This window comes from Hylaeus anthracinus, unplaced genomic scaffold (genome assembly GCF_026225885.1).
Source record: "Hylaeus anthracinus isolate JK02 unplaced genomic scaffold, UHH_iyHylAnth1.0_haploid 3, whole genome shotgun sequence".
NCBI classification, from domain to species: Eukaryota; Metazoa; Arthropoda; class Insecta; order Hymenoptera; family Colletidae; genus Hylaeus; species Hylaeus anthracinus.
The window spans coordinates 3,323,904-3,337,302 of NW_026535284.1; the positions used below are offsets into that span (position 1 = coordinate 3,323,904).

Sequence of the window (13,399 nt, forward strand, 5' to 3'; positions counted from 1 at the left end):
TCAACATAAATGTACTTAATCCGAAGCACTTTGAAGGCGCTGCGACGAAGTGCTTCGAAAGAGACGCCATACCGCGCAGGCGTTTCAGTCTCCTCGCGGCGCCTCTGATAGCAGCTGATACCTCTCGTTCGAAGTTGACCGATGGAATTGAAATCGTCCGAGGATTCGGAACATTCGGGACGAAATCGTAAACTCATGAAGATCCTGTTGACGATTGGCTGCTTGGTTGCGGTCGTCGCGTGTTTAGAGGTACCGTTCCGTACTTAAACCCAAAAATGTCGCTTTATTTTCGTGTGCCGTTAGGACGACGTCGTAACGAAATCAGCGTGAGATTGTTAAATTGTGAATGTTCTTTCTGATACAAAAGTAATCCAAAATGTCGAAGACCGACTAACAAAATATTGGCAATTGGTAGATGTAATTGGAATATTAGAATTAAAAGGAAGCGGTGAAGGGAGAGGACACTACAAGGAAGTACAGTGAATGTACCAGCTTTGAATCTGTGAAAATTAAGATTGTAATTAAAAGCAGTGTGTACATGATTGTTTTCTTCGTTTTATTTGTCGAATACTATTTAGCGTGTGTATGATGAAACTTGGTCAACGTACTTCTATGAGCTCCGGATTACCAGGAGGAAAGAATCGATGTTCCTGTAATCCCGGTATAGATTGAATACGTTTTAGGTTTATGGAGACCAAAACGTAAGGTTTCCTTCGTGAATGAGTGGCATACATTTGCAACTGCAACATATAAGGTGTTTCGTTGAAAGCGAAATGGCTTAATATCTCACGAGGGAATAAAGCTGTAAAAAAAACGTGTTTTTATACAAATTACACGACAGGTCATTAATTTCTATACACTACCTTATTTGTGAACTTTTCAAGGGGGGACACAAGTAAAATGCTATTTTGTCATAAATTCACATTTATTGAAGCGGAGTAATCATATTTGAATTCATTAATAGCGTTTTCAAGCAATTGAACAGTTGATTTGCTTAAATTTTGCTTTCATTAAAGTACCAGCCCTTAGCATGCTCAGAGTATTCCAGCTACCAATCTTTCCAATGTTTTAACTTTGATTGCCTTCTATGTCTCTTGAAGTACCTCTTACAGGTGCGATAGTGTATTGAAATTAATGGCCGATGGTGTATTTGGTACAAAAGGGCAAATTACATGGTGTAAATAACTTTTTTGTAAGTAAAGTGATGAGGGGAGGGATTTAATAAACAAATGATTTTATTAAATTCACTTTATTATTTATAATAAGATAGCATTTGTATAGACAAATATATTGGCTTCTCATACGTAATCAATGATAATTTATGGGACCTCAAAGCCAAAAAGAGGAACGTCATCTTGAATGCGTGAAAATCATAGGACGAACAATCTTTTTTTCGAAAACAATTGACTTAATGAAAGATTTGAATGCTGATGTTTATTAAACATACATAAATTAATGATGTATTGATATATATTATTTAAAGACAAGTTTTATACCAGATTTTTTTAATAAAATGGCGATGCTGGATCCATTACACAACAAGGTTTCCACGAATGACTCTAATTGGTGTAGTGGCGTTCTCAGGTATGGTTAGACATAAAATGAAAAACTAAATATTTCCATTTTCCACATAATATGTACTGTGGAAGTATGTATACGGATTTTATGATAAGTTGAGAACATTTCTTGCTACACACATTTTTGTTTGATAATTTTGTGCTAAAAACGAGATTATATTTTTTAAATATCATTATTCTTATAAACACTGATATTTTGAAAAATCCACATGTACTTCCAGTGTGTATCGTGTAAAAATGAAAATACGTGATTCTTTATTTTAGGTCTAACCATAATATTGGTTATATCATAATTTTTTTATACCATATTACATACATGAATCGAACATATTCGTAAAACGCAGTAAATATTATATAGATAGACATAAATTATAGTTTATTCTTACCGTTAAAGTCGAATAGATGCACTATAGTGTCCGAATATTTTTGTGAGTCATTGTACTTGCATATTATACGTCATACAGTTCTACAAATTGTCATAAAAAATTGATGACAATTAAAATGAATATATTAACACATGCACGAATATAACTACAGACCTCTATTAATAATAATAAGTAATAATAACCTAACACGATTTATGATTATACATATATGTATGCACACTCTACACATTGTATTTCTTTATTTGTTTAGCCCCTTATAATTAGTAAGATATTAACACTTGTACGATGACTCGATACGTCGAATTTTCTTTTATGAAACCTCTCTTTATAACTGGAAGACTTTAAGCTCTTTCCTCGAAGCTCGAGTTACCGAGGTTGGATTATATTTGACACTTTAAATAAGATTAGATCCGAGGTAATTCATTTATGACACAAGTATTGATTTTCAACATTGTCATGATGGATTCACGAATACAGTTATAGGAATTAAGAGTATGGAACGAACAATTCTCAAACTGCATTCTTATCACCCATATTTGACTGTTCATAATCACAAATGTCCACATTTTTGCTGAAATTGATCAAATCTGCTACAGCATTTTACTTAGGTACTATTCGCTCCTTTGAAAGCAATTGTATCAATTTAGCGACGGAACATCACAAAAATATCATATCCATTTAGCTAACACTGTATCGTTCAATCTATTTATTAGCTTAATGAGAATATCGTCTAGAATAATTTTTAAGCAATAACGAGATCATATTTCAAAATAAAAAAGGTATACAGATCAACTGTACGCTGTAATTCACATTTTAACAACAGGAGTCAACATCATCAAGAGTTCATCGTACTGATAAAATTTGTTTCAGGGCGATGATCCGCAAGTCACCGATCAGGTGTACTTCGACATCATGATAGACGATCATCCAGCAGGACGAATCGTGATTGGTTTGTTCGGAAACGTTACTCCCAAAACCGTAAAAAATTTCGTCACCCTTGCGACCACTGGTGTAGCTGGGAAAACATACAAGGGTAGCAAATTCCATCGCGTGATCAAGAAGTTCATGATCCAAGGTAAGATTCTGACACTGAGACTCTGACTCTGAGACTCCTCTGACTCTGAGACTCTGACTCTGAGACTCTGGCTCTGAGACTTTGGCGCAGACGCGTCGAAATTTGATTTCAATGAGTGGTATCAGCAGAGACAACTGTTAATTGATCCTCTTGAACTTCGTTTCGATTCGTGTAATCATTTCAAATAAGACCATCAAAGCAGAGAGTCCAAGAGAATCAACTAGTGAACACTATTTGCAACTCAACAGTAGCACAACTGTTGTCTCTACTGAATACACCAAGTGATTTCTTTTCAATGCAGGTGGGGATATCGAGAACGGTGACGGGACTGGGTCCATCAGCATCTACGGTAAATATTTTGACGACGAGAATTTCGACCTTATCCACGACAGCCCTATGGTCGTGAGCATGGCGAACGCAGGAAAAAACACGAACGGCTGTCAGTTTTTCATCACGACTCTTCCGACGCCGTGGTTGGATGGAAAGCATACAGTATTCGGAAAGGTAACGAAATTAAAACGGCACAACGCAAGTGAAAATCGATGGTGATATATACTATTGTTCTGATAGGTTGTCAGTGGTCAGGACGTGGTTTTCAAGATCGAACAGACCAAGACGGACGCTGATGACGTTCCGGTCAAACCCGTTGTTATTTTCGACAGTGGCTTAATTCCTACGCCGCAGCCATTTGTAATAGTTGACAACACTTACAAGTAAATCAAGGACTTTCGCAAAATGTAGGAGTGCTGAGAGTAGAGGGTTGAGAGTAACTGTCATCGCAAGTTTACAAATTTGATCCTTTCTTTTTTTTGATTAATGAATGTCGTATAAGTCATATAAGTCGTATAAGTCTATCTTTTCGAAAAATGGAGCTTCACCTAGGTTATCAGTTTGACAGTCGGACTCATACATATGCAAGTTTGCCGAGCTAACGATTATGTGATAATTCGTATTTGATATTGATTGTTGACAAATTTTCTTATTTAATTCGAAAATATATATAACCATTTATGTCGTAATATAAATGTTTGATATCTTAAAACGAAGGAAGATGGACTTATATTACTTCTATCACGAACGGTTCGTGATGTTTCAATTTAACACATTCACTGCCAACTACGAGATGCTCGTATTTCAAATTAATTGGAATTACTCAAGGAGTCACGAATTTGAGTCACGAATTATTGCAAAAAGAATCGTAAATATTCGTTTTAAAACAACAAATTTAATATCACTTTTTATTATCAAAATAATAACTTAGATTACACATATGTCTTAAATCTTGGCGCTGAAGGCAAAACGCATTAAATTTGCCTGGCAGTGAATGAATTAAAACAGTTTTCATCTTCCGTGATCAAGAGCCGTAGACCGACTTGATGAAATATAAAAATTATATTTTATGCTTTTATATTCTTCTTTGGAGTTATACAGAAGTAAAGTAGAAATTAATGATGCTTCGAGTAGCAGTAGGTGGATGCCTTATTATATAAAGGTAGGTAGCAGGAAAGTAGGAGTATCGTGGTATGTATTTCTACCATGAAATGATATCATATAGATACAATTTAATTGCACATTACATAGAGTTATTGCATAAGGCTTGGTATGTTTGTAACAGGTGTCGCTTTTATGTTATGTCGTGTCAGTAATAGCAGATATACAGACCGACCATGACAAGTTGCCGAATTTGTTATTATTATTACTAAGAAAAGCTACAAGAGTTGAAAGGGGATGTACTTATGTATCTTATGTACTAACCATATTCTCCAGACATGGTCGAAAGTGACTCTTATTTATATTGATCGTTACAAAATAGTTTAAATGACAAAAAATTTGCAACTTTAAAAACTGTAAAAAGGCACATTTATTTGTCTTTTATTAATAAGCAAGCTAGTTTTTATAATAAAGGAATTCTAATGTCAGCAGAGTTATAGAAAAAGATATAGAAAACGAAGAAAATTACGTAATTAAATAAATAAATCATTTTCATTACCAAAAATTTACTTGCATGTGGCTAATAAAATGTAACAAGACTTATGCAACGATCTAATAGTTAGCACGATTTAAGGAAGATTGTAATAACGTATTGTCATATTTAACAAATTTTTCAGCCTCTGGGCATGGGCGAAAGCGACATGCATACCCTTGAGTTTCAGTTTCTCGATTCTCGGCTTCTTCCACTATATGATGAAGCAGTTAGACGTGTAATTAGTACAAATTCGTCTAAACATTCAATTTACAACGGGGGAATTGTTCCGACGCATACGTAAACAGTTGGAACTTGAAGGCGATTGCATTCTTGGTTCAGCAAAGTGATAATGGAAACGATCCAGTGAACCATAAGTGACATCTAACATCAGATAGAGGAACCACTTCTCAAGCGTTATCAGGAGAAATTCTGTAATATTATTTTGTAATCATTTCATGTAAAAAGAAAAAAACAATTAAAATACTTAACCACGCCTAAATTATTAATTACAGAATTTATAGATTTGTTTGTATCATTAATGCAGACTGGTGCATTGTATCTACTGCAGATAAGTATTTAAGCGCGGACGAGATATAAGTTAAACTTGACGTTATTAACAATAAATTTTTCTTGATTCAATTTAAGTAAAATTATTACAAAGGACGTAAAAAAATAAAAACAAAATGGTATAAATGAAGAATATTTTTTTAATTCATTTTACATTACTGATAATAGAAGTGATGAAATCTGATTATTTTGCTAAACTGTTATAATGAACCTTATCTATTTTTGTGATAAAAAACTACATATCATACGATCAAAAGATTTCTAAAAGACGAAATGTGCGCATATATGCGACAATGATGCAATTCGGTTAACAGAAGATTAAATAATAAGAATAGAGAATAAAATATAATGAATTAATTTTAAAATTGAATGCTGAATAACAAAACTATTTTCGTTAAGACTTCTTGATTAATATGTGAGCAGATTATACATATGACGCTTTACAATGTCCCATTACTAAATACCTGTCAAGAATTTGGAAAGAATTTGCCAATTAATTCGTAATTATCACTTAATAAGTAATATCATCTTTATTCATAATTCTAAGAAGTATTTATTCAAATATACTGAAATAAATCCCTGTTCGTTACTCTTTAGTGACATTCAATTTATTCTTTATCTTATAAAACGTACTTATTAACTATTTTATTGAAGTAAATAGTTATTAGACAATTTCTCGCAAAGATTTATTCGAATAACGCTTAACCGTGGCGCCATGGCGCGCCAGCGCAGTGATCCACCGACGAAGCCGTTTCCGTAGCTGCGTTTCTGACAATGACGCAGTAGATCCACGCAGGCGCCAATCTTTGACGCCAGCAACGAGCGTAGAAACGCCGTTTCACTATACGGCATTCAGTGTTGAGCCGGCTTGGGTCACCGATCGGTGACTGAAGTGAGTCACAGGCAACGATACAAGCGTAAACGGATGTGTAGCGATTCTCCGTCGTATACGCCTCGTGGGCGTTCGCGGATCGTGTCATTCGGTTAACCAACGCAAAACTTGTCGCGCGTCAGACTGTGCCGAATCGTGGACGGGCGTTATAGTGTGACAGTGTTGTGACAACGACATTTCGCGCGTGTTGAAGCCGGTTGGCGCATGTTGCTCTCCTCGAGGTTCGATCTGCCGAAAGACAGCTGGAAGAGACTCCTTCGAGAGGGATGCTTTGAAACGCAGCCACCGTCGTGTCGTTCAAGGTGAGCACCTTTCTTCCATCGTCCCTCGCGTGCAAGACCGGTTTCCGGTGGAAGATTTTCGCCAGCTGACCGTACCTTTTCAAACTGCTCCGAATGTCACGCGTGAACGCGCCCCTCTGCGTACAACACGATGATGGATTGTACATAGTTTCATCGTTTGCTTTCGCATCGTATCATGAGTGATAGAGGCTCAACCGTGGTAGTCGGCTGCTATCAGTGACGCTCTCATAGACAGCGCAACACGGGATTCGATTTTTAACCGACTTCCAAAAGGAGGAGGTTACTCAATTCGACATGTATATTTTTTTTTTTCTCTGATAAAAACGACGGCGGGCGTCGATGACGTAGAAAGTAACAATAGTCAGTTGAACAGTGACAGTAGTTGTCATTATTAAAATTGGAGCGGTGCGGAGTACTCTTATTTAAATTAAAGTACATTCATCCCTCGATTTATATAGTACTTATTTTACATGGTTTTTGAAATAACAGATTTCTCTTTATAAAAGTTGTCGAAGATAAACATTGATGCTGCGGGCAATTAGTGCAATCATTTTTTAATATTTTTCATTTGTTGACACTTAACATTAATTCCTTGCAGACGTTCGACGAATTTTCGCAACGATTTTCGGTTTCATATTCTAAACCATCATTCGAATACGAACAAAACGTATTGTATAATAGACGTGGAAAATACGACTACCCAAAGACACACACACTTGCTCAAATATTTAAGGACAGTGCTACGTAAGTGATAGTAATCAGTCGGTAATGACTGTAACCTTCGACACGACTTCGAATCCAAATATTAATAAAAACAAAAAGAATATAAAATACGATATTTCCTTAATTTATAAATGGAAGAAAGTTTATTTGCTCCATCAAATTATTTAACTATTGTATGTATTATGTTCCTGTCTTGCCTTTTGGCAAGAGTACCGAAGAATGGCATAGGTATCGTCGTGTAGCACGGAAAGGGTTAAACTTTTATAACTCCTAGAATAAAAGTAATACTATTGCATTGTACCAGAGAAGAAAGTATAGGTACATATTTTGTATTAGAAGAAATAAAAATTACTCTATTGTAAGAAATGACTGATTTTAATCTGATAGATTAATTGATATTATGGATGCAGAGATCGCGATTAGATATAGGAAGACACTGCACGCCACGCGGTATACGTTAGTTTCATTTGTCATTTAAAGTTGAACCTGGGTAACTCGAACCTATATAACTTTAAAACCTTTGTAAGGTTACCATTTCATTCAGTCCCTTCCCCTCCGTATTGAAAACCTCTACAAGTCGAAATATAATGTTAATTTAACTCACATTATTTGCCTCACACTTTACCTTTAAAACTCGAATTTAGAGTAGCCTGACTTCTACAACGCGAAGTTTACTTCTATAAGTCAAACTTCGATTATTCGTACCTCTACAAATCGGAGTAGGTACACGCTTACATATTCCGTGTCACAAAGTTCTACAAACTTCCATAGACAGATGTAAGAATACCGAAAAAGATGTATTCTCTTACAATTACAATTGAAAATACTATTATCAGAAAATACTATTGATCAAGAATGTATTAATACATTGAACCGTGATAAAGTTACAGGTTTTTTTTAATAATAACGAGTATAACCTAATCTAATTTATTATTATTATTATTATATATATATGTATAAGATGAACATATATATATATATATATACATATGTTCATCTTATACAATTTATACATATACATATACATATACATATGTAACTTGTCTTCAAAAATTAAATATTTCTTTGTTTGTTGACCCCTTACAATTAGAAATGTGTGAATCCCTGTACGAAATGTTAATATATCGAATTTTCGTTCATTATAATTTTCTTATTCAAAATTTCGATAAGTCGAAATCTCTATATAGCTCTTTCCTGGAGGTTATCCTCGAATTACTGAGATTGGACTGTATTATTTGAATATTCTTCGCATCCCTGCTTATAGACGGGGGTGTACAAGCTTGAATTGTCTGTGTGTATGACTATATTTATCTTTTATCCGTTATTCGAGATTTTTATCTAAATGAGAGTCCCACTCATCTCTGAATGAAAGTAGCGAGGGAAAGAAAGAGTGAGGAGACGCTGTTCTTGAAACCTCTTCCCTTAGCCAAGTCGATTCTTTTGTTTACTGTGACTTTACAAATGGAATCGTAACTAGCTAGCATCTATTAACTTTCTACCTCCCCTATTAAGTCTAATTAAAATTTCTTTGAGGGAAAGTAGAGGGTTCGTTCTGTTTCGTGCGGCCTACTGCTCCGAAATTTGCGCCGTCACGATTCCCAGTGACCCAGAAGCTAGAAACGAGCTCCGTTCCGTCGGCGTCGAGCACGAATCGCTCGTAAAGTCGCTGACATTTCGCGTCCTACACAGGGTGTTCCAGTAATCGCAGTACAACCGTAGAGGGAGCCGAATCGTGATGCAAAAACGAATCGAAAATGTAAAGTGAAATTCTTTTGTATCAAACAAATTTTTGATTACCGAGGGAAACAACTTCAAAAACCTGTCGGTCAAGCATCCGTTTGATTAATTGAGCATCTTGAAAATTAAAGTTATGACTATTTCATGTCAATTTTGCGTAAAATCATTAAAAGGTATTATATGTCATTAAAATTATTTAATTTGAATATTCAAGACTATTTGATTATTTAAAAAATGTAGTTAGCACATTAAATATGTACTTTATAATGTATATAATTTTTAATGTATATATATTATTGTAACACTGTGCCGACCGGTAACATAATAATTGGCTTTTTGACAAAGAAATCAATACTTTATTATTTATTACTGAGACAGCATTGTTTGCTCCCATAGTTATATGAATAATGAAGTATTGTATAATATTAATGTTCTAAAATAAAAAATATTGTTAAATTTAATTATATGTATAAAGTGTTATATATATTATAAATTTGTATGTTAGCACGTTCCGTGCCGGACGGATTTTTTAAGACTTCCGTTCAGGCCGCGTGGGTCGTATACGACGTATACGTATGTATATATTTTTTTCATACGCATTAAATAAGTTTTCCATACACAAATAATATTCGACACATTAGGGATCTTTTAATATAACGAGTAGTATGTATAATATATCTACAATTACATAAAATAACATTTTATAATATAAATGCATTTATTCAAAATACAATACAGTAATACGCTTTAAGAGAAATTAAAAAGAAATTTATTCTTAGCCTTGATAGAGCTCGATCCTAATGAATATTGATATATTCTACTTCTAAGACCTACGTAGTTCTTTCATAAAGAATCACTCCTCTTCCTGGTTGTGTATACTACGCTCGGACACCCGGTACACAGACGATTTTGCAGCGGGAATCAGATCAAACACGTTGGCACACGAAAACTCGTTCATCGATCTGTTTATTATGGGGGCGCCAATGGTAGGTGAAGACTAGTGAAAGGCGAAGTTGGATCGATTAATAATTTACGGAGAGATTGTGCCGTTCGGTGGTAATGAATCATCGCACGAGTCATGTTTCTTTGTTGCGTTTTCACCTGCTTACGCGACACGCGAGTTGCAGTTCTTGTTTAGGAAGACGATAGTGCAGTCACTATCGCGAACCTGGGAACCTCAGGTGTATACATACGTTAGAAGTATCTGGGTGACTAAAAATCTGGGCGACAAATTTTCTCCTGTTGAAAATATGCGAAAAGGTGACTTCACCATTATTAAAATGCATACGTGTGCATAAATACAGTGAGTAACGCTAATATTCGGAAATATTGTAATTCTCACTTCGTCCTCCTGTTTGTCTATAATGAAGGATAGTAATTAAGGGAGGAAGTCACCTTGGATGCGTGAAAATCATATGTAGTTATATTCAACAATCTTTTTTTCTAAAACAGTTGACTTAATAGAAGGTCTGTTTGCTGGAGTTTATTATATTAGGTTGTACTAAAAATTTCTTTCATTTTATTAGTTAGCAATATACACAATATTTTATGTTTTATGTTTTATATTATATTACTGAGTTATATACGATACATATTGCGCTATTACCTTCTTTAATCTCTCTTAAAGCAGGGTAATGCCATTTTTTCAAAAATTGTGTAGTTTAAAGGTAAAATATCGTTCGAAATTCATTTAATGTCATTTAAAAAAAGAAATTGTTCGATATATTAGTTATGATTTTCACGCATCCAAAATGACTTTCCCCGTTATTTAAAAACATTAAGTCTAGTTACATTAAGTGTAAAATTTGTTTATTCAATTTATAATGTTTCTTATAAAATGAATGTCAAACAAAACGATGTCTAATTTTGGTGTTGTTTTTATAATCGTCACTTTATGCTTTTGTTAACGAAACTCAATGTTTTGAGGCAACATACGTTCCAATTATTTTATGTTTCACTATATACAAAGTTATAAAGCAGTAATATAAACATTGTAAAATGTCTGAATAGCAAAGTTACTCATTGTATATGTTGATATCCATGCATGCATTGAAATCGACAGGTGGTCTAATCTCTTAAAGTTAAGTCGAGCAGTGATTATATGTATCAGTGAACTTGGCGAGGACATTGATCTTCATAAAATGTCTCAAGGGCATTGAAATGCCCCACTTCGAAAGTATCTAAAACTTTAAGAGGATGTTCTGGTTCGGCCTGTTCAAAAAACCGATTTTTAAACAAATATGTTTTTAGAATCTTTAGAATATTTAAAAATATGCTGCCAAAGGATTTTTCGGAACTTGAAAAAATTATGGATTTAAAGAAGCTTTCATTTAACAGTGTAGGATCATATTTCGATTTGCATATCGTCAAATACGCCAATTATATCGGCAACGGAAACGCATGTACATTTAAAGTTGTCCTCGAGTTGGATCCTTATGGTGTGATTAAATTAAAATGCGTAGATTATAGTTAGTCCAAATACGAATGAAAGAGCATTGGATGTAAAAGTAGTGAAAGGTCTCCAAATCTAACAATAAACTTCAAACGCGTTTTTCTTGAAACTATGTATTTTTCTTTCGGCACTGCGTGCAAAGTTTCTTAGTAATATCTCAACTAGTTTGCTTAAACCTATGATTTTTCGAAAGATAATGTTTTTTCTTGGGAACCGATTATGGAAAATTTTAATATATTATAAATTATTATTTTTTACGGCACCCTGAATTAAAAACAAAGTCGTGAAATATCGACTACATAATTAAAGTGGTACCGTTTTATCAGTATTCAATATTTCGCAAAAAACTCTACGTCAGTTTCCACAGAATATTGTTTTATTTAAGAATTCATAAGTCTGATGAGTTTCAGACACGTAACACGGAGGAAAACTTGCACGCATGTTGCGCTACATGTAGTTAAAATCGATATTTCAATATTTATTGGAAAGAATTTAAATATGTGGTTTTGTCATTACTTATTGTTACGTAATTAGCTCTGTTCTAATATTCTTTTAAATTTTTACAAAAGGAATTCCTGAAAACTGATTATTTTTCGGCCACACAAACCAGAACACCCCTTTAAAGGATTAAACCACGATGAAACTATTTTAAATAGAAACATATTCAAAAAATATTTATGAAGAAACTATGCGTCGAATTGTTTTGAAACTGTAAGTATATCTTATTCACCGTACAAGCAAACAGAGACCTGCATCAACATTTCATCAGCATTACGTGACTCGGATCTACTGTATGCGCAAATGAGCTCTGCGAGAAAAAATAACACAGGTCACCGGTTGATAGATTGAGGACTACTAGATATACCTGACATCAAAAAACCACTTATTTTCCTAAATTAAATACGTGTATTTCTTTCATATCACAAAAAGTAAGAAAATGGCGGGACTTTGAAGAAGAAAATCCAGAATTTCACGAACAAATCTTAATTTTTGATTGAAAAGAAATAGAAGAAATCAACTTTAGAAGATATCCTACATCCAGCCACAGCGACGGGTTTTATGAAGAGGAAGTTCCCTAAATCATTACGTTTGGATTTATAGTTTCTTCAGAAAATTGTCAACCAGTTTGAAAAGTGTCGTTTAGAAATAATCGAATTTAAAATTTCAGTAGTCTTCGGTCGAGAACTACACATTGATTCATATTCGCGGCTGCAATTCTGGCAATTCTAGAGATTTCTTTTTCAAATTTTATCACGAAATTCTTGAAATATGTATCATTAGAGAGCTGCAACAAAATTGATGTCTAAAAAATGTTACGTTGATCTTTCCCTTTAAAGGTACGATGAATACAGAATTCAACCATACCAAGAATCGATCTTTCATCGAATCGTCAAAAAATTCAACATGAGTTGTGACCATTCTAAAAGCGTAACGAGTTTAGTGCACTTCTTTAATCAATCCTCTCCCCGCCTCCCGTTCATCGCGTGCGGCACGCGCTACGCAAAAGTGCACGCAATGTATACACATTTCTTTGCAAATTACCATCCACGGAATTTAATCGAATGTAACGGAACAGAATCAAAGCACGGGCTCTCTTCGAAGAGGTGGAAGTAATTATTCCGGGAAGACCTTCCGCGTGTAATCTCATTAGAGGCTTTTAATATCACGTTCTGACAAGGTAAAAAGTGGTCATGTTTATAAAAAGTACTAGAATAATCATAT

At 34.3% G+C, this 13,399-nt stretch overlaps 2 protein-coding genes across 7 annotated transcripts in view; both read left to right on the forward strand.

The window, feature by feature from the left end:
• The first annotated feature begins 66 nt into the window (after nucleotides 1–66).
• Nucleotides 67–5,503, forward strand: LOC128894279 (peptidyl-prolyl cis-trans isomerase B-like). Of its 2 annotated transcripts, none has more exons than XR_008461489.1 (5): nucleotides 67–249; nucleotides 2,834–3,038; nucleotides 3,340–3,542; nucleotides 3,609–4,530; nucleotides 5,147–5,503. XR_008461489.1 is itself a non-coding variant. In XM_054155935.1 (5 exons), the coding sequence occupies exons 1-5, from the start codon at nucleotides 142–144 to the stop codon at nucleotides 5,241–5,243; spliced, it is 756 nt and encodes a 251-aa protein (XP_054011910.1). In that variant the 5' UTR covers nucleotides 68–141; the 3' UTR covers nucleotides 5,244–5,503. The 2 variants fall into 2 exon arrangements, 1 of the variants encoding a protein (XP_054011910.1); XM_054155935.1 differs by having other exon boundaries at nucleotides 68–249; nucleotides 3,609–3,751.
• An 898-nt stretch (nucleotides 5,504–6,401) lies between these two features.
• The window catches only part of LOC128894200 (piezo-type mechanosensitive ion channel component), a 45,596-nt gene continuing 38,598 nt past the window's right edge, over nucleotides 6,402–13,399 (forward strand). For all 5 annotated transcript variants that reach the window (XM_054155773.1, XM_054155774.1, XM_054155775.1 and 2 more), the window contains exon 1: nucleotides 6,402–6,765. The gene's annotated coding sequence lies outside the window, so the exon portion shown is untranslated. The remainder of the gene's footprint in view (nucleotides 6,766–13,399) is intronic.